This window comes from Perognathus longimembris, chromosome 1, assembly GCF_023159225.1.
Source record: "Perognathus longimembris pacificus isolate PPM17 chromosome 1, ASM2315922v1, whole genome shotgun sequence".
NCBI classification, from domain to species: domain Eukaryota; kingdom Metazoa; phylum Chordata; class Mammalia; order Rodentia; family Heteromyidae; genus Perognathus; species Perognathus longimembris.
The window spans coordinates 156,255,395-156,281,018 of record NC_063161.1 but is presented as its reverse complement, the minus strand read 5'-3'; the positions used below and the strand labels follow the sequence as shown (position 1 = coordinate 156,281,018).

The 25,624-nt window shown below is 54.2% G+C and overlaps 2 protein-coding genes across 2 annotated transcripts in view; one reads left to right on the top strand and one right to left on the bottom strand.

The window, feature by feature from the left end:
- The window catches only part of Eng (endoglin), a 30,775-nt gene extending 18,279 nt beyond the window's left edge, over positions 1-12,496 (top strand). Inside the window, 15 exon segments of the mRNA XM_048343490.1 lie at positions 755-895; positions 2,573-2,738; positions 3,938-3,982; positions 4,100-4,265; positions 4,526-4,652; positions 5,022-5,196; positions 5,328-5,467; positions 7,470-7,607; positions 7,792-7,836; positions 8,839-8,955; positions 9,307-9,558; positions 10,458-10,524; positions 11,470-11,571; positions 11,704-11,744; positions 11,746-12,496. Coding sequence (XP_048199447.1) covers positions 755-895; positions 2,573-2,738; positions 3,938-3,982; positions 4,100-4,265; positions 4,526-4,652; positions 5,022-5,196; positions 5,328-5,467; positions 7,470-7,607; positions 7,792-7,836; positions 8,839-8,955; positions 9,307-9,558; positions 10,458-10,524; positions 11,470-11,571; positions 11,704-11,744; positions 11,746-11,829 — 1,806 coding nt within the window. The 3' untranslated portion in view covers positions 11,830-12,496.
- Positions 12,497-13,276: 780 nt separating this feature from the next.
- On the bottom strand, positions 13,277-24,113 carry Fpgs (folylpolyglutamate synthase). Its single transcript, XM_048343474.1, is given in 19 exon segments — positions 13,277-13,934; positions 13,937-14,083; positions 15,718-15,784; positions 16,452-16,478; positions 16,480-16,528; positions 16,700-16,850; positions 18,069-18,158; positions 18,247-18,297; positions 18,300-18,399; positions 18,867-18,944; positions 19,591-19,693; positions 19,795-19,856; positions 19,976-20,053; positions 20,163-20,277; positions 21,763-21,827; positions 21,901-21,954; positions 22,033-22,146; positions 22,148-22,162; positions 23,932-24,113. Coding segments are annotated over 19 exon segments (1,764 nt in total). The 5' UTR covers positions 24,070-24,113; the 3' UTR covers positions 13,277-13,674.
- Positions 24,114-25,624: the final 1,511 nt, after the last annotated feature.

Genomic DNA, 25,624 nt, shown 5'->3' with positions numbered 1-25,624 from the left:
CCCCTGAGGTCCAGCCATAGTACTGGCACACACACCAAGATCCTGACCACCAGATGAAGTTCAGTCTTGTCCCAGACATTGTTGTTTTAATCGTCTTCCTCCTCCTCCTCCTCCTCCTTCTCCTCCTCCTCCTCCTCCTCTTCCTTCTTCCCTTCTCCTCCTCCTTCCTTCCTTCTCCTCCTCCTCCTCCTCCTCCTCCTTCTTCCCTTCTCCTCCTCCTTCCTTCCTTCTCCTCCTTCTCTTCCTCCTCCTTCTTCCTTCTTTTTCCTCCTTCTTCCTCCTCCTCTCCCTCCTTCTCCTTTGTCATCTTCTTGACACTCCTGGGCCTTGAACCCAGGGCCTGAAAGCTGTCCCTGAGCATTTTTTTACTCAAGGCTAACACTTTACTACATAAACTCCAGCTCCATTTCTGGTTTGAGTTGTCAAGTGGAGATAAGAGTCTCACCGACTTACCTGCCTGGACTGGCTTTGAACTGGGATAGTCAGATCTCAGCCTCCTGATACAGGAATACAGGCCTGAGCCACCAGCACCTGGCTTTTTTGTTTTTTACTGACTGCTCACTTATTCAGCATGTGCTTATGTGTTTTTCTGGGCACATCTGGAGGATCAGGCATTGCTCTGTGCACAGGTGCCAGGTGCCAGAGGGGACCAGGAAAATGGGGAAGCAGCCCCTGGTCAATGAGTCACTCCTGGCCATCTGGGGTCTGACCTGTGCATGAATAACTAGTGTGTGTCTCCTGGTTCCTTCCCCAGGAGGTGGCGCAGCTTGAGCTCACTCTCCAGGCATCCAGGCACAATGGCAGCCAGCCTCGACAGGTGTTTCTGGTCCTCGTCGTGAACAAGAGTACCTTACTACAGCTCCAGGCACCGGGAATCCCGCTGCATTTGGCTTATGTGAGTACACCAGCCATCCAGCCCCCTGCCGTCCCTTCCTGTGGGCCAGGCCCCTGACAAAGCGCCCAGAGGGCGGGCAGCAAGACCCTGGGACAAAAGAGTCCAGATGGGGAGGTGGGAGTCAGGCTGCTGCGCAGGTGGGCTGGCTTGCATAGCCTCCATTTGCCCATCTGTGCAGTGGGACAGTTGGACCCAGGTGATAGTCCATTGACTAGACTTTTCATTGAGGTTGAAAAAGATACAATACAAGGTTATGTAATCTGAAAATACGTAATCACAGAGGGAAAGGGCTCGGAGGCAGCCTAATGAGAACAGGTAGGGTTAGAGGAGACATTAGTTTTGTTTTTTTTTTTTTGTTTTTTTTTTTTGCACCAGTCCTGGGCCTTGGACTCAGGGCCTGAGCACTGTCCCTGGCTTCTTCCCGCTCAAGGATAGCACTCTGCGCCACTTGAGCCACAGCGCCACTTCTGGCCGTTTTCCGTATATGTGGTGCTGGGGAATCGAACCTAGGGCCTCGTGTATCTGAGGCAGGCACTCTTGCCACTAGGCCATATCCCCAGCCCCCAAAAAAATTTTTTTTTTTTTTTTTTGGCCAGTCCTGGGCCTTGGACTCAGGGCCTGAGCTTCTCCCTGGCTTCTTCCCGCTCAAGGTTAGCACTCTGCCACTTGAGCCACAGCGCCGCTTCTGGCCGTTTTCTGCATATGTGGTGCTGGGGAATCGAACCTAGGGCCTCGTGTATCCGAGGCAGGCACTCTTGCCACTAGGCTATATCCCCAGCCCTATTAGTTTTGTTTTTGTTCTTTGTAGTTCACTGAATTTGCAGGAAGTTCTCTAGTTGATATGGCTCACGTTGGAGAAACAACAAAAACACAAACACTGGTGGCTCATGCCTGTAATTTTGTCATCCTAACAGCTCAGGAAGCTGAGAGCTAAGGTTTGTAGTTTGAAGCAAGCCCAAGAAGGAAAGTCTCTAAGAGTCTTATCTTCAATTAACCAGCAAAAAGCCAGATTTGGGAGAATGGCTCACGTGGTAGAAGTCAGCCTTGAGTGAAAAAGCCAAGAGACAATGTGAAGCCCTGAGTTCAAGCCTCAACACACACACACACACACACACACACACACCCCTTAAGTTTTAAGTGTGAACTGCATCCAGGCCAACTGGCTTTGTCCTATGGTGGGGGCTCTGAGCTGGAGGAAGCTGGGAAGCCCGGAAGTCCCGCCTCCTCCTTATAAGAGGGCCCTGCAAGGTTGCCCAGGTGAAGCAGCTGCCAATTACAAGCCAGAGCCCCAATGCAGGGACAGAGCAAACAACCCGGCAGAGACAGAAATCAGGGAGGTGAGCAAGGACCAGACCACAGCGGGACTCACATACTAGACACCGGCGCTCAGGGAGGGGACACCTCCAAGAGACAGAGAGAAAATTGGGGTACAGATCCAAACAGAGACGTTAGGAGGGCAGCTGGGGTGAGGAATCAGGACGGGAGAGAGGCTGGGAGGCAGACAGCTGGACTTGTGAAGGGGCGTGTGTGGAGGGCGATGGGAAGAGCTGGCTGAGGTGGAGGAGCGGGACCGGGGGGGGGGGATCTGGGGTGATGGCACACCCCAACAGCCTCAGCAGTCTCAGCCAGACAACTTCCTGCTTGTGGCAGGGACTCATCACTCTCTGTCTCCCCCAGAACCCCAGCCTGGTCATCTTCAAAGAGCCTCCGGGAGCCAACGTCACACAACTGCCATCCTTCCCTGCCAACAGCCAGATCCTTGACTGGGCGGCTTTAAGGGGTCCCCTCTCCTCAGTGGCGACACTAGAGGACCCCAGCAGCATCCTCCTCCGGCTGGGCCAAGGTCAGCTTCCCTCCTGAGCGGCCTCTCACACAGAGGGTCCGCGGTGGGATTTGTCCTAGGTCACACACGGGAAGTCTTTGGAGACAGTGACTACTCCTTTATCAAATAGCGGATTGAGCCATGTGAACTGCCCAGAGCCGGTAGCTCATGCCTGTAATGTTAAAATACTCAGAAGGCTGATATCTGAGAATTGAAGTTCAGAGTCAGCCAACCGGGGCGAACAAGTCCGAGAGACTCATCTCCAATTAGCCAGAAGAAAAGAAAAAAAAAAAAGTGGAGATGTGGCTCAAGTGGTAGAGTGTCAGCCTTGAGTGAAAAAAGCCAAGGAAGAATGAGAGAGGTCCTGAGTTCAAGCCCCCGGACAGCGCCAAAAAACAAAGGACTAGGTTATGCGGCTCAAGTGGTATAGCACCTGCCTAGCAAGTGCGAAGCCCTGAGTTGTTTTTCTGTTTTTTGGGGTTTTGTTTTGTTTTTTTTTTTTGCCAGTCCTGGGGCTTGAACTCAGGGCCTGAGCACTGTCCCTGGCTTCTTTTTGCTCAAGGCTAGCACTCTACCACTTGAGCCACAGCGCCACTTCCAGCTTTTTCTATATGTGTGTTGCTGAGGAATCGAACCCAGGCCTTCATGTATACGAGGCGAGCACTTTCCAACTAGGCCATATTCCCAGCCCCACCAAGCCCTGAGTTATTTAAACCTCATAACTGCTACTACCATTACTTAAAAAGAAAAAAAAAAGTGTGTGTGTGTGTCGGCACTGGTGGCTGACGCCTGTAATCCTAGCTACTCAGCAGGCTGAGATCTGAGGATTGCAGTTCAAAGCCAGCCTGGGCAGGAAAGGCCATGAGATTCTTATCTCCAGTGAACCACTCAAAAACCAGAAGTGGTGCGGTGGCTCAAAGTGGTAAAGCACTAGCAAAAAAAAAAAAAAAAGCTCAGGGACAGTGCCCAGGCTCTGAGTTCAAGCCCCATAACTGACAAAAAAAAAAAAGAATGGGGTGGGGGGGAGAGACCTTGTACACACCTATCAAGTGCCAAGTTGTTGTAAGAGACTTGGAAATTCTTTCAGGGTTGGGTAAATGCTGCGAGAGAGATTAAAGTAGAACGGTGTGCTGGGGGGGGGAACGAGGCTGCATCCCTACTATGTGCTGCCCCGACTATGTGCCGCGGGGTCCGGCTTTATATGAACTCTTTATTGACAGATGAAGAAACAGAGTCCCCAGACCTTTCACAAGGGCAGCCAGCCGGTAAGTGGTGGAAGTGAGATTTGAACCCAGGTCCTCCTATACCTCCAGCTTGTGAGGCTCTGGGGGAGGGGGCAGGCGGGGGATGTTTGGAGGACTGAAGTGCCCCTGTCTTTGCAGCCCAGAATCTCCCATACTTCTGTATGCCTGAAGACCATAAGGACATGGGCCGCACACTCGAATGGCAGCCGCGGGGCCCCGTGTCCATCCTGGGCTGCCGCCTGGATGGCGTGACGGGCCACAAGGAGGCGCACATCCTCAGGATCCTGCCTGGTCCCAAGGCTGAGTAAGGGGATCCCCCCCCCTAACTCTTCATTCCCCATCCCCTTCAGCACCAGGCCCCACCCCAATCGGACACCAGACCGCTAAGCCCCTCCCATCAGGGGCAGCGGAGTGGCCTCCTCCTGCCTCCAGGCCCCTCCCACACAGCGAGTCTACACCTGGTTCCAGTCCCCGCTCGCCCAGACCCCACCCAAGCCCGCCTGTCCATCCCTTTATTCCCCCTGCCCCTGCCCCACGCGCCCTGACCACGCCATCTGCCTCCAGGCCTCGGACAGTGACGGTGAAGGTAGAACTCAACTGCACATCTAGAGACCCCGACGCCATCCTCATCCTGCAGGGACCCCCGTACGTGTCCTGGCTTATCGACGCCAACCACAACATGCAGATCTTGGTGAGCCTTGCGCCTGTTCCCCAGGCCCCTGGCTCCCTCTACCATGCTGCCTTGCCCTACCAGCACTCGGGACTGAGCCCTTACCCGGACAGTCCCTCTGCACCCAGCGCGTTGCCTCCGTCCCCCGCCCCCCCGGCTTTCCTGGAGACCTTCGCCTAGAGGCTACCTTCTCCGGGAAGCCTTCCCAGCCTGGCAGAAGCCGGTAGAGAGGACAAGGGTGGCCAGGCAGAGGAAAGGCAGGTGCGGCGGGAAGAGCAAGGGGGCTGGTACCACCGGGGCTGCCCGGGGGTGCTCCTGACTATCCCCCCCCCCACCCGGCCTCTGAGTCTAGCTGTGGCTCCCCTGATCTGCCTTTCTCCCCTCCTCCAGACCACTGGTGAATACTCCTTCAAGATCTTTTCGAAGAAGAACATCCATGGCTTCGTGCTCCCAGACACGCCCCAAGGCCTGGTGGGAGAGGCCCGGGCACTCAACGCCAGCCTCGTGGCCTCCTTCGTGGAACTGCCGCTGGCCAGCGCTGTTTCCCTGCGGGCGCCCAGCTGTAGTAAGTCCTCTGCCCCGGCCCCTGTCTTTGCTCCCCGCTTCCACTGCTAATCGGAGTCTCCTCCCATCTGTACCACGGGGACAGGAAGTTGCTCAGTGGCTGTCCTCCCGGCCCCTCTCTGCTGCCCTCAGGTGGTGAACCACAGACCTCACCCGCACCGGTCCTGACCACCCCACCAAACAGATGTGACCCGGATCTGCTTCTGTCCCTGATTCGGCCAAAATGCGCCAATGGTGTCATGACTCTGTCACTTAGGAAAGACCACCTGCAGGTAACAGAACACCTGTCCCTTCAAGACCAGTACAAGAACAGTAGGTTCCTTCACCGGCCCAAGACTCTCAGGGGCCTATACCAGGCGAGCAGCCAGGATGTGCAATCCAAGTTGATTATGGTACCTACCACCTGAGAATTCAGTGATGGTTGGCAGGCCGAGCTCACCATTGGATACTCAATGCTCTGTGAATAACACCAGCATAGTTAACATGGTGGCTCAGTCCAGCTACTGGAGGTAGAGGTAGGTGGATCAAGGTTCAAACCCAGCTTGGACAAAGAGAATGAGAGACAGAATCCTATTTACACTTCCCAAGTAGCCAGAGTGACAGACAGTAGACACCTAGCCCAACTTTTCCCCACTGAGATAGGGTCTTGGAAACTTTTTGCCTAAGGCTGGCCAAAACTCACCATCTCCTCAATCTCTGCTCCATGAGTAGCTAGGATTATAGGTGCGAACCACCTTGCCCAGCTATTTTTAGAACTTTTGGCACCTGTACTTATTAATAAGCAGGTGTATTTTATTATATTGATGTGCCATAATTAACTCCTGTGTTAGCCATTTTGGTTGTACTATAAATATGCATATGATTGTGTATGGAACTTTTTTTTTTTCCCAGTCCTGGGGCTTGACCTCAGGGCCTGGGCTCTGTCCCTGAGCCAATCTGTGCTCAAGGTTAGCACTCTACCACTTAAAACACAGCGTCACTTCTGGCTTTTTCTGTTTCTGTGGTGCTGAGGAATGGAACCCAGGGTTTCATGCATGCTAGGCAAGCACTCTACCACTAAGCCACATTCCCCAATCCAGAACTTTTTCTTATTTGAATTCTTTTCTTTTTGCCAGTCCTGGGGCTTGAACTCAGGGTCTGGGCGCTGTCCCTGAGCTATTTTTTCCTCAAGGCTAGCGCTTCTACCACTTGAGCCACAGCACCACTTCTGGCTTTTTCTGTTTATGTGGTGTTGGAATCGAACCTAGGGCTTTATGCATGCTAGGTGAGCTAAGCCATCTTCCCACTGAGCCACATTCCCAGCCCTTGGATTACTTTCTTATGACAGATTTCCCCATGAGTAGGATTGTGGAGTCAAAGTCTAAAACTTGGATAAACTCTGCCCACAGGCTTTGCCTGCAACCAGATTTGAATTTTCACTGTGTCAGAGCACTTTGACCACTTTTCTCTAGATTGTAATTAAGAACAAAACAAAGAACCAAGAAACAAACTTTTGTTAGTGTGGGAGGTAGAACAGTGTTCCATTCTTTTTTTGTGTGTGTGTTTCTCTGGTTAGTAAGCGTGGACATGGCTAAGAGGGAGTTGGAATCACTTCGTGCATACGAGGTTTGATTCCTCAGCACCACATACATAGAAAAAGCCGGAAGCAGTGCTGTGGCGTGCTAGCCTTGAGCAAAAAGAAGAAGCCAGGGACAGTGCTCAGGGCCTGAGCACTGTCCCTGGCTTCTTCTTTTTGCTCAAGGCTAGCACTCTGCCACTTGAGCCACAGCACCACTTCTGGCCGTTTTCTGGTGCTGGGGAATTGAACCCAGGGCCTCATGTATACGAGGCAAGCACTCTTGCCACTAGGCCATATCCCCAGCCCCAAATAAAAATTTTTTTTAATTAAAAAAATAATAATAAACTAGAGAGCTAGCCTTGAAAAGAAGCTCAGGGACAGCACCCAGGCCCTGAGTTCAAGCTCCAGGACACGCAAAAAAAAAAAAAAAAAAAAAAGTCTAGGAGACTCCTGGACTGGAAGGAAGTGTGGCTCAAATGGTAGAGTGCCAGCCTTGAGCAAAGAAGCTAAGTACCAGCAGGAGGCCCTGAACTCAAACCCCAGTACCATTAAAGAAATTAATAAAGCTTCAATAGGGTAGGAGGATGAACTCCAACGGAAAGGAGGGGGCTAAGGAATGGTGGGGGGGTTGGGACTCCTAGATGGGGGTCAATGCTGAGGATCCCCCCTGAAGGATCTCGGGGCGTCCTGTCAGTGCCACCCCTCCCTTCATCCAGACCATGCAGTGCACCATCGTGGGCTTGACCTTCTGGGACCCTCGCTGCCAGGCGGAGGACAGCAGTGACCACTTTGTCTTGAGCAGTGCCTACTCCCTGTGTGGCGTGGAGGTGGCAAAACACGTGGTCAGCAGTGAGGTGAGGGCAGTGTCCCCCTGGGGCCTCCGGGCTGAGGAATGGGGGGGGGGGGCAGGGCAGGTGTGGCAGTCCAGGCGTGGCCGTCTGTTGGCCCCTTGCTCCCATCCATACAATGGGTGTGTTGAATGGGAGGGCCCTAGAGTCCTTTCTGTCTCTGACTAGCTTTTTGGCGCTGTTCCCACAGGTGTTCCTCAATTTCCTGTCCGTCTCAGGCTCATTATCACTGCGGGTGAGATGGACCGTCACCATGCTACCCTCCTGGTCTGGGGTCTGCTGCCTGTTGGGGCTGGGAGCCCTTCCTAGATGGGGAGGGAACAGATATCAGGAAACTCAGTCCTAAATCCTGGCAAGCCCAAGATCTCCAGCGTGCCTCAGTCTCCCCTTCCCTACACTGGGAAGAGTGCTGCTGAGGGTTCTGCCCTTCACTTCAAGGCAGAGGATACTAGTATCTTTTGGCTCTTGGCCTTGGGCAAACAACTTAATCTGTCTGGCCCAGAGGTAAACTGCGTCATAAGGAATGACCAGCCCAGTGCTGGTGCCTCATGCCGGTAATCCTAGCTAATCAGGAGGCTGAGGTCTTAGGATCATGGTTCAAAGCCAGCCTAGGCAGGAGTCTGTGAGACTTTTACCTCCAATAAACTAATCAGAAAAAGACAGAAGTGGTGCTGTAGCTCAAGTGGTAGAGTGCTAGCCTTGAGCAAAAAGAAGCTCAGAGACAGCACCCAGGTCCTGAGTTCAAGCCCTAGGACCAGTGAAAAAGAAAAAAAGAAGGAAACAAAGAAATGACCCCATCCCCTAGGGGTTGTAGGAGCCATCACAGGAATATGATATGGAAGTTCTGAATAAGCCAGGCTCCACTAGTAGCTCACGTTTGTAATCTTAACTAGTCAGGAGGTTAAGATCTGGGGATCAAGGTTTGAAGCCAGTCTGAGCAGGAAAAGCTGGCAGCAAAATGCCAGAGTAGAGGTGTGGCTCAAGTGATAGAACAACCAGCCTTGAGTGAAAAAGCTAAGGGACAGCACCCAAGTAGTTCTTGATAAATACTAGCTTTAAAAAATATTTTTTTATTGTTATTATTAAGGTATTGTACAGAGGAGTTACCGTTTTATAAAAGATGAGGCAACTCTGGGTCACAGCTTCTAGTGCCAGCCCTTCTCCCCCTCCCCCCTCCCCTCCCCTTCCTGGCTGGTGCCACGCACACTGATGCGGCCTCCTTCCTGTCTTCCCACAGAAAAAGGTGTACTGCATCGACGTGGACAGCCTGTCTTTCCAGGTGGACCTCTACCTCAGCCCCAAATTCCTCCAGGCCTACAGCACCATTGAGCTGGGCCAGCAAGGTTTTGTGCAGGTAGCTGGCAACCTAGCCCCACAGTTCCCCCTACATCCTGGCATTCCCTGTGAACCTGAACCCTAGCTACTCAGGAGGCTGAGATCTGAGGATCACAGTTCAAAGCCAGACCAGGCAGGAAAGTCTGTGAGACTCCTATCTCCAAACTCTGAAACGCTCAAAGGGGAGCTGTGGCTCAAGTGGGAGACCCAGACTTGAGCAAAACACCTCAGGGACAGTGCCCAGGCCCTGGTTCCAGCCCTACTACTAGCACAGGCATGTACATGTGCATACGCACGCACGCACACACGCACGCACGCACGCACGGTGCGAAGAGCCCGACACTCCTTGTCCCTCTTACCCCCCATGCAGGTCAGCATGCTTCCAGCGGTCCCTGAGGCTACGCTCCAGCTACTTAGCTGCTATCTGGATTTGGGACCAGAGACAGACAGAGTGGAACTCATCCAGGGCCAGGCAGCCAAAGGCAGCTGTGTGAACCTACTGTCCCCAAGCCCCAGTGGTGACCCACGCTTCAGCTTCCTCCTCCGTGTCTACATGGTGCCCACTCCCATGGTTGCCACCCTCACTTGCAACATAGCCGTACATCCTGGGGCCAATCTGAAGGTAAGTGGGGCCTGGCTCAGGCCCAGATCTCAGGGTGGCTTCCGGGGTTCTAGGCAGGCATGCGGCAACCAAGTGAGAAGTAGAAATAGCGCGTGTGGCTTGACTTCTGGCTGTCAGAGGCGCTCTTGCTCTGCCACCCTCTAGCCTTCTGGGGGTGATTGCTACGTCCTGGCATCAGAAAGATATGCAACTGTCCATCCAGCTATTTATTATGGCATGTATTTATCCATCTGCCCCTCCATCTGTTTATCCATCCAGGCTTCCATACATTCACCCATCCACTTGCCCACCGGTCCATCTATTTGTCCATTCACACACACCCCCATCCACTCACACCTCCATCCATCCTTCCACATCGTCCTGTCATTCACTTCCCCCTCAGGAATCCACCCACACATTCATGTGCCATGATCACCAATGTGCTCAACGAACACATGACCTTAGGAAAGAGGGACAACAAAATCCTGACTTTCTGCCCTTGCTGATGGCAACACTCGCTTGACTGTCCAGTGAAATCCCCATTCTCAGAGCCCTCAGTCCTGGACACACCTGCAGGGTCACCCCGGGTCTTTGCACACAGAAAGCTTTGTAGAATTAGAAAGCTCAGCGGTTAAGCCGAGAAGCCTTCGGGGCCACATGGAATGGGCATCTCCATGAGCTGAAGAGCTGGGCTTCCTGGGCCAGCTGGTTCCCACTCCAAGGCATGCACAAGGGTAATGAGTCCAGAGCGCCCACAAAGCTCACGAGGAGACTCCCAGAGCACACATCCCCCAGGACTTGCTCTCAGCTAGTGAGTCGGGGAGGCAGGCCTCCTGCCAAGGCCCCAGGTGGGGCTCTGAGCCAGGCAGGTCCAGGTGCTTCCCTGCCGAACGCTGTGGCACACTCTCCCCCTCCTCCAGGACGCCTACGAGCCCGTCTTCAAGCTTGTCTCCAAGCGCCTCAACATTGTCAGCCCTGAGCTGTCTGGTGAGTGCCCGTGGGTCCCTTTAGCTTCGTTCCAGGAGCTGAGGGGGAACAGTGGACAGCTGGAGACCAGCGCACAGCAGAGAATCCAAGGGCTGCTGCCCTCAAGAAGGGCAAAAGGGCTTCTTAGGCCCCAAGAGCTAGCACTGGAAACAGCAGGCTGCTTCGTAGGGATGGAAACCCGTGTCCACCCTGCGGGGCCCCGCTCCCAGCCTCTGGCTCTGTCCCCTCTGAGGCCGGGTGGCCCTTACTGTTAAAGGGGGCTCCTGGAAGGAGTGTCAGAACCTTGAGCATGGTGCTGGCCTCCGCTTCCCCAAGGACCTCGGCCTAGCACCTTCCAGCCTTTTCCAGGAGCTCCCCTGGGCCCAGACACCAGGCAGGAGAGCCCCTGATGCTGCTGGGGGAAGGACACCTGCCATTCTGTGTCCCCCACCCCCAGCCAAGACCAAGAAAGCAAGACTAACCACCACTGTGCAGATGGCAAGTCCGTGGCCTAAGGGGCGGCCACCAGGGACACACAGGACACAGGAGTAGGGAATGAGTCTTAGACAACCAAGGACAGCTCGAGTCTTAAAAGGTGCTCTGGCCCATTCCAACCTGGTACAGGGCTCAGAGAGGGGCGTGGGCTGACCTAAGGTCACACAGGAGGGCAGAGCAGGCTGTGAACTTCCTTGCTCCCTAAAATATGCTTCTCTGCCAGCCTTAGGAGGCAGAAGCATGGTCCACAAGGCCTGGGGGTGACGGTCAAAGCTTAGCTCTGGTCTTTGAGTGTGACAAGTCCATAGAATAGATGAAGAGACTAAACGAAGGTCAGGGGACATCAGGGCCAGTGGCCGGGAGGGTCTAGCACGAAATCCTCTGCTCCTAGCCAGCGCCACAGGGTAGCAGGGCCAGGGCCAGCGCGGGGCAGCGGCACTCACGGGCCCCTCCCCCGCCTCGGTCTCCCAGGTAATGGCCTCGTCCTGCCTGCCGTGCTAGGCATCACCTTTGGCGCCTTCCTCATCGGCGCCCTGCTCACCGCAGCCCTCTGGTACATCTACTCGCACACACGTGAGTATCTTGGGGATCGAGCACTCAGGACCCCTCCATCACCAGCCACCTGGGGGTGCCTGGGAGGCCTCTGAGGGAGTGGGGAGTCCTGGCTGGGGCCCTGACCTCCGCCCCTGCCCGCGCCCCCCCCAGGTCCCCCCAGCAAGCGGGAGCCCGTGGTGGCGGTGGCTGCCCCCGGCCTCCTCTGAGAGCAGCAGCACCAACCACAGCATTGGGAGCACCCAGAGCACCCCCTGCTCCACCAGCAGCATGGCGTAGTGCCCACCCCGGAGCCCTGGGGGCCGCCCAGCCAGCCCTCGCCTTGCCGGAGAGCCCGAGCAGCCACCAGCTGGGAACCATCGGCCATGAACTCGCCCCGGGACCCCAGTGCCTCCACTCGCCTGCCGATGGAGAGTGCCCTCTGCCTCCGCCCCTCCCACCCGCCTCTCAGAGGCCTGCTGCCAGCGGGGACGTCGGCCCGGAACACCCTGGGGTCTCCCCACCCCACTCAGCAGAGCCTTCTCATCCTGGGTCTCTGGGATGTGGCTGCCCGAGCGCACAGGGGGAAAGGCCGCTGCCCTGAGTGCCTGCATCTTACCTGGGTCCTGGACCAGCGAACAGCACTGGGTGGGAGGCAAGGACTCCAAGCGGAGCCAGCCCCGGCCCCCAATGCCAGCAGCACCTCCTCCGTGGGAACACAAGAGTCTGGCCCAAAGCCGCCTGTACCCATCCGGTCCCTGTGGACCCCCACTCTTGGACTAGCACAACTTTGGTGGGGGAAACAGAAGCTGAGGGCTGCTCTGCTCTGGAGCCCAGGGAGTGGCAACAGCTCCCCCCCCTGGGCCCTCACAGAGCTCCATAGACAGCAGCAGGTGGCTAATGGCCAGGTGCTGGTTTGGGGCCCACCCTTGTATATCCACCACCAATAAAATCAGACATAAAACCAGTGTTGGGCTAGCAAAGGGAAAGGGCCTAGAGGGTAGAGGGTTGGGGGGAGGGAGGAGCAGGGCTGCACCTCCACCTCCTGGACTAGAGGCAAGTGTGGCACCCTGAATGGTAGCAGGTGGCTAATGCCCACCAGATCTGGATTATACCTGTGGCACATGGCTATAGTCCTAGCTACTCGGGCGGCTAAGATCTGAATATCACAGTTCAAAGCCAGCTTGGGCAGGAATGTCTGTTAAACTCTTACCTCCAAGTAATCAGCAAAAAGCCAGAAGTGGATCTGTAGCTTGAGTGGTAGAGTGCTAGCCTTGAGTGGAAAAGCTAATGGACAGTGCGCAAGCTGTGTTCAAGCCCCAGTACCAGCATATGCATGCATATGTAGGCACAGACACGCACACGCCCTTGTGCTGCTCACTCATTTGGTGGTCCACCTGGGAATGAGGCTGAGGAACCAGACACAAGAGGTCCTGATCACATTCACTCTGGGGTCAGAACACAGGCCCTGAGAGCCCTGGGCTCTAATCCACAGCTACTGTGTGACTGGACCATGCCACACCTGGCCTCTCAAAGCCAGCCACCAGCCAGCCCCTCATCTGGAAAATGGGCATGCTGCTCAATCACAAGGCCCTGTGGAACCTGCAGAGCCTGGGTCCACCTGACGCTCAGAGGGAGAGGATGTGTCCCAGCGCACTGCCTCTGCACAATCCAGTTCCTAGGCGAGCCACCGCTCCCAGCCCCCATTGTCAGAGGAGGCAATCAAAGGTCCTGGCATTTCTTTTTTAAAAAAACGCTACAAGGCTTTAATTGAACCCAGCTAACCTCTGTCTCTAGGACGTCCCAGGCAGGGGCCTTTCCTTTCTCTAAAGGCACTAGAAGGAGGAAACCTAGCACCTAGCACCCAGCAGGACCCTAGGCCAGTCAGGCAGCTCATACAACAACCTAGGCCTGAGCCACAAGGAGAGATGGGTTGCTTCAGGCATCTCCAACAGCGGGTCCTGAGAAAGCCCCCATTGCCCTGGCCAGAGACAATGTCCCGCCCAGCCTTCTACTCCACCACCCAGAGCCAGGGTCCTGGGTCAGTCCAGAGAGAATCAAGAAACCAGAAATCAAAAGGCACCTGGTATAAGTTCACAGAGGGAATCCAGCTGGAGGCCCCACCTCCAGGCCCCACTGTCTTGGCTACTGGGACAGGGAAGGCTCCAGAAGCTTTAAGACACCACCCACCAAGTGCAGGCTGCCAGTGACCAGCACATGGATGGCAGCAGCCTCACGGAGAACACTGGCCCCACTGCTGGCCATGGGGTGAGTAAGGAGGTTCTGTGAGGGGCTGGGGGCTGAAAGATGGGGGTCCCGGCCTTGGCTGATCCACTGTAAGGCATGTGAGATGCAGCTGAAGACAAAGGAGCTGGTGTTGCAGGTGCGGGAAGGGTGGGATGCAGTAGCAGAGAGGCAGGCCCACCAGGCTCAAGGTTCGAGGGGCTCCAGAGGTCTGAGTGGTCCTGTTCCTTGTTCAGACGGCTCCAATGCTGCTGGTGTTGGAAGCAGCGGAGCAGCACCTGGTCCAGTGTCACAGTGAAGTTCTGCTGGTCTGAGGAACACAGAGACAGACATATCAGCAAAGGAGAACCACAGCAGGCACCGACTCAGCCCCAGGCTCTAGACACCCTGACAAATTCTGCCCATGGCTCCCACATTGGACACTGAGGAAACAGGCTCATGAAAGTTCAGTGACATGCCCAGGGCCATGGACAGCCAGATACCCAACAGTCTAGTACCAAGTGGTATAAACATTTCCGGGAAATCCTAAGCCAGGCACTGGTGGATCATATTTGTAATCCTAGCTAATGAAAAGGCTGAGATCTGAGGATCGAGGTTTTGAAGCCAACCCAGGCAGGCAAATCCTGGAGATTCTTTTTTTTTTTTTTTGCAGTCCTGGGCCTTGAACTCAGGGCCTGAGCACTGTCCCTGGCTTCTTTCTGCTCAAGGATAGCACTCTGCCACTTGAGCCACAGCGCCACTTCTGGCCATTTTCTATATATATGGTGCTTGGGAATCGAACCCAGAGCTTCATATGTACGAGGCAAGCACTCTTGACACTAAGCCATATTCCCAGCCCAAATCCTGGAGATCCTTACCTCCAATTAACCAGCAAAAATCTGGAAGGTGGAACGGTGGCTCAAGTGGTAGAGCACCAGCCTTTAGCTAAAAAAGCTATGCAAGAGTAGAGGGGCCCTGAGTTCAAGCCCCAGAATACACACACACACCACACACACACACACACACACACACACACAATCCCAACTTTTTTTTTTTTTTTTTGCCAGTCCTGGGGCCTTGAACTCAGGGCCCTGAGCACTGTCCCTGGCTTCTTTTTGCTCAAGGCTAGCACTCTACCACTTGAGCCACAGCGCCACCTCTGGCTTTTTAAAAAATATATGTGGTGCTGAAGAATCAAACCCAGGGTTTCACGTATGCCAGGCAAGCACTCTACCACTAGGCCACATTCCTAGCCCCACAATCCCAACTTTTAAAAAACCACAATGCAGAGTAAAAAGCATATTTTACACTGCAACCCAGTACTGTGTACTTACACATACGCTTAGAACAAAACCTTTACCAACTGGAATGTATCCTTGCTTCAAGCAAGGCACCGATATTTTCTATTCTACTGTATTTCATCTAGAGTAACAAATGTCCAGGCGCTGGTTGGTGGCTTAGACATGTAAGCCTAGCTACTCAGGAGGATGAAATCTGGAGAATGGTGGTTCAAGTCACCCTGGGCAGAAAAGTCAGCAAGCATGAGGCTCAGAGTTTAAAACCCCCAAATAAACTGAATTATGGGGGGGAAAAAAACAATTCTGAGGATGTAGCTTAAGCGGTTAGAATGCTTGCCTGGCATTTGAGACCCTGAGAGCCCAGGTTTGATCCCCAGCACTGCACAAAATAGAGTAACAAATGCCAGTCAAGACCTATTATTATTAATTTCAGTAAACACTGATGGGCTAAAACCTACTTTTTGGAAACTATTCTCTCTGATAATTTTTGTATTGCAGCTACATGGTATTAATTCAAATACACCAAAGACTACTTATACAATTAAACAAATGTACCTCCTACCTCACACCTGCAGTTTAGAAGCCCCCCACTATGCATAAAGTGGCCTATTTCAAGGTCCTCAGCCCTAAGCCACCCCCCCCAGGCACCACACCTGTAACCGCTCACCTGCGTTGCCTGTGGATGACACCTCTGTCAGGTTAGGGCAGAAGACAGCATAGTCAAACCGGCAGGGCTAGGAGACCAGAGGAAAGATTTGGTGTTAAGAGTTTAGAGAAAGCCCCCTCCTCCCTCCCAGAAGCCACAGAATCTGCCCATCCCTGAACTACAGTGACACTATAGACCACAGCACTTCAACTCCATCCCTACCTGCCTCAGTCAGTGTACCCTGCCTGCCAGTGAAGGAAGGCATAGCCCACTCTACAGGTGGAGAACAGAGGGTTGGACAAGTGGTATCCAGATAGGGGCAGGGCACAAAATACAGGCTGTGCAAAGGACTAATAAACATGAGCAACCTCATCTGCGCCAGTCTGTGAAATGTGAGATGGTCCCTAACAGCTGGGAACATCCTATTTCCCCATGTACAGAAGTGCTTTATAGCCTGGTAACTCCTTTAACCAAACTTGAAAAGCAGGCATCCTTAGTGGCAAACCTGTTCATAAAGCAGGCTGGGATTCAGGAAAGTACCCTTGAGCCCCTCTTGTCCAGGGTCATATGCCAGTGGCGAAAGGGGATGCCAAGATGCCCAATTCTACAGCCTGGACGTGTGTGTGTGTGTGTGTGTGTGTGTGTGTGTGTGTGTGTGTGTGTGCCAAGATGCCAATTCTACAGCCTGGACTGGTGTGTGTATGTGGAAGGGTTGCTGAGCTACCTGCCAGCCAGCCCCCAGGCTGGTTCCTTACCTGTAGGAGCTTCAGCAGAGCTGCAGGGGTCCCTGTCTCCAGTGGAATTGAAAAGCAAGACTCGCATCTCAGGCCCACTGCACCAAAAGGAAAGTGATCAGAGGGCAGTCCCAACCACAGCCCTTTCCCTAAACACAACCTCTCCCCACTGGTCCAGTCGGCTCTGGCCCCATGTCCCACCCCAGCCTTTACATAGGTCCCAGGCTCCAGCAGGCCCCACCCCCACCCCTGCCCCACTGGGTACTCACTCACTGGGCCTCTCCTGCCTCTGCAGGGCCTGTCTGAACCAGCGCACGCAGGCCTGCACGCTACTGCTGGTATGCGCACCATCCAGGTACCAGGTGAGGGGCCCGCGCCGCAGCACCTGTGTCCGGCCTGGCCACTCCGTGTCTTGAAGCCCTGGTGAAGGTAGACAGGCAGAGCCACGGCTCCTTTTCAGATCCCAGCACCTGCTCTCCCAGCAGGCTGTCCCTCTGGGTGTTCAGAATCCTCACCGGCCCCAAGAACCTCTTGACTAGTGACAGGTACCTATATAGCTCGTGCTACATCATCTGATGGGATTTTCTAGGCAACCTTGAGCGGTGTAGCTATCCAGTATTATTCCATTTGGCAGCCAGAAAGCTCTGTGCTCATAGGTTACAGCTGGAATATGATTCAGAGACTTGCTCCAGAACTGTCACTCACCCTTGATGGCAGGCCTGACACACAGTAGGCACACTGAAACCATTTACTATAGGGGGGATCTAACAACATGAGCACCTACTGTGCACTGAGAGCTTAGTAGGAGCAAGAAGCAATGGCAGGCATGTCATCTACATGAACGTCATGGTCTGGTGATGACAGTGGTGGCAAGGACACCAACTACATCTAGCTGGCCCTTGGTCCTGCATCCTCCAGTCTTTGGGCTCAGCACCTTGCTGGTGTTATGTCAGGGACTCATGGCAGTCCCTGGCAGTGGGTCCTAACATTTCATTTGACAGATGAAGAAACAAGCTCGAAAAGATTCCTGAACTCAGAGTCAGAAAGGAGTATAGACCTTCGGGGCACCATCCAGAACATCTTGAACGTCCTCCACCTCCCAAACAGGAAATCAAAAGAACATCTGACAGCTGGCTACTCAGGAAGCTGAGATCTGGGGGAATGCAGTTCAAAGCCAGCCTGTGAGACTCTTAGTGCCAGTTAACCACCAGAAAACTGGAAGCAGTGCCATGGCTCAAAGTGGCAGAGTGCTAGCCTTGAGCGAAACAGCTCAGGGACAGGGCCCAGGCTCTGAGTTCAAGCTCCATAGCCAAAAAAAAAAAAAAAAAAAAAAAAAAAGGCTAAGATCTGAGCATCTCAGTTTGCAGGCAGCCCAGGAACACAGATCTGTGAGTTCTCTCTCTGATTAGCCAGCAAAAAGCCAGAGGTGGAGGTATGGCTCAAGAGGTAGAACACCAACCTTAAGTGAACAAGCTAAGGGAGAGCACAATTCCCAAGTTCAAGCCAAGCACCAACACACACACACACACACACACACACACACACACACACACACCACACACGAAGAAAAAGAAAGAAACATCTGTAGGGGCTCAAAGAAATGTGGTGGTCCTAGCCAGGCAGGAAGCTCCGACTCACCGTGCCGCATACGGGAAGTGGGGCGGAACACAGGTGCCGGGGGCAGCTGCCGCAGGTTGCTTGGTCTGGGCGGCTTCAGCTCCTGGATGGCTGTGGGTTGTGTGAAGCCCCGTGTGCTTAGAACCCTCCCAGGCAGGCTCTCCGCGCTGCCCGCTGCCTGCCCACACACTCCACTCACTCTGGTGAAGGTGATGATGCCGTTGCAGCCAGCAGTGGGCCAGCTGCAAGCCAAGGCTGCGTTAGTGCGCTGGTGCTCTCCCTCCAGGCCCAGGGCCAGCGGAGGGCCCCCTTCCTCCAGGGCTTCCAGTGGTGGACACAGGTAGAGAGGACACTGGAGGGACACGAGCAGCAGCTGGTCAGCAGAGAATGCTAGAAGCGCCTTCTATAACTCCCTACCCAACCAGAGCCCACCAAGACTGGCTCACATCGCCCATGTGTTCTTACTCTGTGTGTATAGAGGGGCTTGAATGTAGGGCTTGGTTGCTGTCCTTTAGCTTTTTTGTTCAAGGCTGGTGCTCTACTACTTAAGCCACAGTTCTGCTTCTGGCTTTTTGCTGGTTATATGGAGGTAAGAGTGTCACGGGACTTGCCCTGCCTAATCGAGATTCTCAGATCCCAGCCTCCTGAGCAGCTAGGACTGCAGGCACAAACCCCTGCCGGCCCTGGTCACCCCTGTGTTCTTGCAAGGAGCAGCTAGCCTAGCTCCCCTTGCATGGATAAACAAACCACGGAGAGGACGCACCTCCCCAGCACTCCTCAGATCTCTCCCTCCCCACTGCTGCGTCCAATCAGACTCACCGAGATCTGCTGGGCTCGCTCCCTCAGCACCGCCAGGGGACCTTCTGGCTGGAGCACAGTGAAGGCAGGGACACCAGGCTGCAAACAGGCCACAGAGAGTGAGGCGGGGGCTACAAGGGTCCTCCACCCACCCTCTGGCTCCCAAAGACCATTCACCCCTCCCACCACTCATGGGAGGTTAGAGGAGCTGGACTTGCACGTTCACACAAGGCAGAGAGGCATCCAGCCTCTGTGAACTGGTAACCCCTCTGTACAACACCTCAACAATAACAATAAAAATTATAAGATGATTTTTTAAAAAAAGAATCCAGGGGTTGGGGATATGGCCTAGTGGCAAAAATGCTTGACTCGTATATATGAAGCCTGGTTCAATTCCCCAGCACCACATATACAGGAAACGGGCAGAAGTGGCGCTGTGGCTCAAGTGGCAGAGTGCTAGCCTTGAGCAAAAAGGAAGCCAGGGACAGTGCTCAGGCCCTGAGTCCAAGCCAAAAAAAAAAAAAAAAAAAAGAATCCAGGCTCTGATGATCACTAGGGTCTCTCTTTTTCATTAGGTTCAAGATCACGACTTGAACTCAATACCTGATGCTTTCACTCACTGGCTAAGGCTCTACCAACTGAGCCACGCTCCAACTCTGATCACAAGCCTCATCCTCAATTACACTAATGGCTCTGTGCCACCCCACAACCCTGAGCCTGCCGTGTACCCCGGCTGCCTAGTCACCTTAAAGATGCCCCCTTTCTGCCACGCTATCTTCTCCATCGTGTCCCCCAGAAGACTCGTGTGGTCAATACCAAGAGAAGACACTCCACACACCACAGGCTTCCTAAGGAGACAAGAGGGCCGTGACAACCCTGTCCTGAGCCACTGGGCAGGAGGTGAAGCCTGGGGTTCCTGCTCGCCACCAGTCCCCACGCGCTGCCTCACCTGATGATGTTGGTGCAGTCATAAGCGCCGCCGATGCCGACTTCCACCACCGCCAGGTCCACCTGCAGACAGCCAGACCGCACGGCGGTGAGGAGGGCGAGGACCCCAGGTTTTGAGGACCCCCCACCTGCTGGGATTCAGTCCCCAAGGTCTCAGACATAGGTGTCTGGGGGACACACACCTTCTCTTGCAGGAAGACGTGGAAGGCCATGAGGGTGAGGAAGCGGAAGTAGGCGGGCATGGAGACACTGGTGCCATCCTGCGCACAGGAACACGTCAGTGCCCACAGCCCCTGCTCTGCGAGACAGGGGCCTGGGACATGGGGCACACCCTGCCCCTCTCATTCCCCAGCCCTTCAGAATGGACACCTTGGTTTCCTCCAGACGGTGGTAGAGGTGCCAGAAGTGCTTGCTGAAGAGCTCGGGGCTGATGGGCTGCCCATTGATGCGGATCCGCTCGCGCACCTGCACCAGGTGGGGAGAGCTGCCGGGAGACGCGGGGTCAGCAGGACTCCCTTCCCTTCCCCGGTCCCGAGGCCTTCCCTGCCCACCTGTCCTCCGCACGGCTACTCCTCTGCTGAAAATCCTCCCCAAGGGTCGTCAGCGCCCGCAGGAGCCCAGTTCCTTGCCACCACCTCTCAGGCCACAGGACTGTGCCTCTGCCACATGCTCTCCTTTCTAGGCGACCTTCCTTTGTGTGTGCATTCTTTTTGTGTATGTGCCAGTACTAAGGCTTGAATTCCAGGCCAGGCACTGTCCCTGAGCTTTTGTGCTCAAGGCACACACTCTGCTACTTAAGCCATAGCTCCACTTCCAGCTTTTTTTGGTGGTTAATTGGAGAGGTAAGAGTCACAGACTTTCTTGCCTGGGCTGGCTTTGAACCTCAGTCCCTCAGATTTCAGCCCCGTGAATAGCTAGAATTACAAGTACAAGCCTTTGGTGCCCAGCTTCTAGACTATCTTTAGTCCCTCCAGCCCCAACCTGTCATGGTGCCAGTCTCAATGAAGGTGCCAGTCTCTGAGCCCCGACAGTCCCCCTGCTTTTCCTGTCACACACAAACATCAATCTTTCATCCATCTAGCTAGCATCTGTCTTTCAGCCCTAGAGGACAAAGCCTGTTTGCTGTGTTCAAACTGTTATCCCCAGGCTGGCCATGTGGTACCAAATCAATAGCTAGGGTGTTCACACACAAAAATACTTTAGAAGAGTAGAGCCAGGCACCAGTGGCTCATGCCTGTAATCCTAGCTACTCTGGAGACTGAGATCTAAAGACCAGGGTTGGAACCCAGCCCACAGGAAAAGTCCATGAGACTATTATCTTTAGTTTAACCACTGAAACGCCAGAAGTAGAGCTGTGGCTCACATGGTAGAGTGTTAGCCTTGAGTGGAAGAAACTAAGGGGCAATAGCCAGACCCTTTGTTCAAGACCCATTACCAGCAATAAATAAATAAATAAAAAGCAGACAAACAAAAAAAAATAAACCAGCCAATAAATAGCACAAGAGGTGTGGTTCCTATGGTAGAGCACCAGCCCAGCAATTGGAGGCCCTAGTTCAACTCCAAACAGAAAAAAAGAAGAGAAAACTAAAGGCTGCTAACACTTGATAAATGCTGATTTAATGGTGTTTTTTGTTTTTGTTTTTGTTTTTTTTGCCAGTCCTGGGCCTTGGACTCAGGGCCTGAGCACTGTCCCTGGCTTCTTTTTGCTCAAGGCTAGCACTCTGCCACTTGAGCCACAGCGCCACTTCTGGCCATTTTCTATATATGTGGTGCTGGGAAATCGAACCCAGGGCTTCAGGTATACGAGGCAAGCGCTCTTGCCACTAGGCCATATTCCCAGCCCCTGATTTAATGTTTGCTAAATGAATAAACAATGGGTGCCAGAGAGACATGGCACTGATCTGCAGGGAGAACTCGGCCTCCACAGTTCCCACGGAGCTACGAATCACACCCCTCCACAATTTAGTACCTAAAGAATCCTGTTTTCAGGCCATAGTTGCGCAGGATATGCTCAGTGAAGGCACAGGTAGAGCCCTAGGGAGAGAAAATATTATGTGGACAGGCCCCGCCCACCAAGAGGTTACTTACACCTGGGTTTGCCCCTCACCTTTCCCTTGGTCCCAGTGACATGGATGATATTCAGCCTGTCCAAGTCCTCCACCTGCAACAAAGTCCCTACCTCAGCCATCAGAGTCTCAGGGAGATGAGGATGGGGATGCCACAGACCCTCCCTACCTACCTGCAGTCCACTCCGTGCCAGGTACAGCTCCATGGCTTCCAGCTGTGCCTGGGGGTCACCCCGTTGGCGCTTCACCTGCTCCAAGTAGCCAGCATTGGTCTGTAGGGTGTTGAGGCATGCGCACAGCATCCTGGCAACCACAGTCCCCAGGTAGCAAATTAGCTCACTAAAGATCCTTAGGCAAAGCGGCACCAGCACAGCACAGGCCAAGTCAGGACACCACGCCTGCCATACCAGCCTATTGCCCTGCACACAAATAACAGAAAGGGAGCCATGGCATCTATCCAGCTGTGAAAGAGATAATAGCCTGGGGGCATGCGTTCAGCCCCACCCAGGGAGCTCAGGCAAAGGTGGAAAGGCTAACAGAACTAGCTCTGCTTCCTGCTCTGGCTCACCAGGCCTTGCCTGTCTCCACTGTCTTTGCCCTCATTCTCTCCATTATATCCGACTCCAGTACCAGAACCCTAAGCTAGGATTCTCAGAGTTCCAGAATTCCTGCAAGCCTTCATACAAACCAAAAGGACTTCAGGATTCCATGATGTTAGCCTGAGAACAGCTGTTTGAAGCAATCAGTGGAGGAGAAGGAGGCTCACAGGGAGGAAAATTGTGTCCCTGATCACCTGGCTGGTGGGCCTGGCCTCAGGAAAGGCCCATCTAGGGGTGGGGGCAGGAACATTTTTTGAATCAGAATAAAGAAATGGCCAAGGCTGGTAGTGCATGTGTGTAATCTAAGCACTTAAGAAATTGAAGTAGGGGGATATGGCCTAGTGGCAAGAGTGCCTGCCTCATATACATGAGGCCCTGGGTTCGATTCCCCAGCACCACATATACAGAAAATGGCCAGAAGTGGCGCTGTGGCTCAAGTGGCAGAGTGCTAGCCTTGAGCAAAAAGAAGCCAGGGACAGTGCTCAGGCCCAGAGTCCAAGCCCCAGGACTGGCAAAAAAAAAAAAAAAGAAACTGAAGCAGGCATGAGCTAGGGCAGAAAGATCAGGCCAGCCTGGGCTAAACAGCAAGACCTTGGCTCAAGAAAAGCAAGGGAAGAAAGAGAAAGAAAAGAGGCAGAATTTGAAGATTCAAATCCAGTCATCTGCCTATAATCCTAGATGCTAAGGAGGCTGGGATCTGAGGATACCTGTCTGAAACCAGCTCCAATTAGGGAAGATTGAGAGACTCTTAGAATTGTGTCCTTAGGAAATTTACTTCCCCTCTCTTTCTAGTGTTGTAGCTCCAGCCCTCGGGGCTCCAATCCCCTCCCACTGGCTTGGCTGGCATCAGGTTCTGGACCCTGGCAACTGGCCCAGGTCACAACACCTGCAGATATTTTCTGTTTCCAAACTGTAGGACCCTCCACCGTCCATCTCCTAAATCCCAGGAGCTTGGATCTCCAGTCTGGTGAATCCTGGAGACTTCGCCCCCAGATCCCCATCCTTTTCTTTCGAGGCTAAATTCTCAACTTTGCTCCCAATCCTTCCTGCATCTTGCCCTGCCAACTCAAGACTCCAGGGTCATCAGAACTCCTAAGCCTAAACTGAAACCCACAGGACAGGGCCTTCCAGGTCCTGTCACCAACGCCCTTCCCTCTAACATGAAGACACAGTAGTGTCAGCAATCCTAGATCAAGTTCCTGGACCCGGTTCCCACCGGTGCCACCGGGTTGCTCCCGCCCGCCTCCCCCCCCCCCCCACTCCCATCCCCGGCCTCAGGATCTGGGCCCCCACCCCCTCGACCCTCGGCCTCCAGGTGTCCCCGCCCCCTGACCTTTGACCTCTGGATGCCGGTCCCAACCCCCGACACCTGGACGAGCCCCGAGCCCCGTGCGAGCGGCTCCCATCAGGCCCGGCCCACGTGTCACAGCTCTGCCCCCCCCCACCCCGCCCGCCAGCCCGTCCGCCAGACACCTGGTACTCCATGCCGGGTTCCTGCGGCGCGAGCCGCGCGCTCAACCCCCGCCGCGCCGCGCCCTCGCTGGTGGCACTGGGCGCGCGGACCGCTGCCAGGGACAGAGCCGCGCGCAAGCGGCCCGGCGCCCACGACATAGCCCCGACGCCGCCGCTAGCTAGGCCGGGAAAGGAGGAGGCCCGCCTCGCCTCTCGACGCGCGGGACACGTCCCTCCTCTCCGCCAATCAGAACCGTCCAAGGCCGCCGCCCGCACCAATGAGAACAGGCGCCTTGGCGGAGGCCATCCCCCGTGAGGGGCACGCTCCCTCGCGTCCTCTCTTTTAAAGGGACAGGCACTCCTTGCCACCCTCCTTGCGAGGATGCCAATCCGAAAATGTCTAGTCCCTGTCAGCTGCCTTCCGCCCTGTTGCAAGCCAGAACTATCTCTGCATTGTCTCCACCTGCACTGTGCGGGCTCTCCTGTCACGAACTTGACAATCAACGCCCAAGCCCCTAGGCTCCCCAGTCCTTAACCCACCCTGGGTGTGGGGGGTGGGGGGGATAGGGTTCCAGACTAAGAGAGAGGGGACCTTGGGAAGGTCGGCGTTTGCAGGGAGAAAACTAAGCTCTGAATCCGACTTCCATTTGGTTGGGCCAGTTGCTGCTGGATCTCGCAGGCCTTGGAGCTCTATAAGGAATTTGGTTAAATTTGACTGACATTAAAATCCAGTTTGCACTTTGATGCTCCCTGGGGCAGCTACTGAGTGGAGAATGGAGATGTGAGGTCATCTGGGGGAGGAAGTTGTAATTTTTCCTAAATGCAGGTGAGGAAGACCCCATTTGTGCTAACATTAAAAAAAAAAAAAAAGTAGCCTGGGGCTGGGAATGTGGCTTAGTGGTAGAGTGATTGCCTAGCATGCAGGAACCCCTGGGGCTGATTCCTTAGCACCACATAAACAGAAAAGGCCAGAAGTGGCGCTGTGGCTCAAGTGGTAGAGTGCTAGCCTTGAGCAAAATGAAGCTTAGGGACAATGCTCGGCCCAGAGTTCAAGACCCAGAACTGAGGCGGGGGGAGGGGGGGGGGAAGGGAGGAAGAAAGGAAGGAAGGAAGGAAGTCTGGGCAGGGTGCCAGTGGCTCACACCTGTAACCCTACCTACTCAGGAGGCCGAGATCTGAAGATCACATTTCAAAGCCAGCTGGGCAAGAAAGTCCATGAGACTCTTATTTCCAATTACCACCAGAAAACCAGAAGTGGTGTGGTAGCTCAAGTAGTAGAACGCTAGCTTTGAGCTGAAGAGCTCAGGGACAGTGCCCAGGCCCAGGGTTCAAGCCCCATGCCTCCCTCCTCCCTCCCCCCCCCCCCCACAAAAGTAGCCTGAGTGAAATACTTGTGTTAGCTGAGGTCTGGAAGAAGGGAGGGGGCACTAGAAAGAACCTCACACAAAAGGCAATCCTTCAAATGGCTACAGAGATTCCAGCAGCTCCCTTTTTTCCTGCATAGTGTGGGGGTGGGGAGTGGCAAATGAAACTATCGCAGATTGTTTAATTTCTAAATAAACAAATGGGTGATTTTTTTCAAAAATATACCCATACTGGGGCTTGAACTCAGGACCTAGGTGCTGTCCCTTAGCTTTTGGGGTCAAGGCCAATGCTCTACTGCTTGAGACACTGCTCCACTTCTGGCTTTTTTGGTGCTCAACTGGAAATAAGA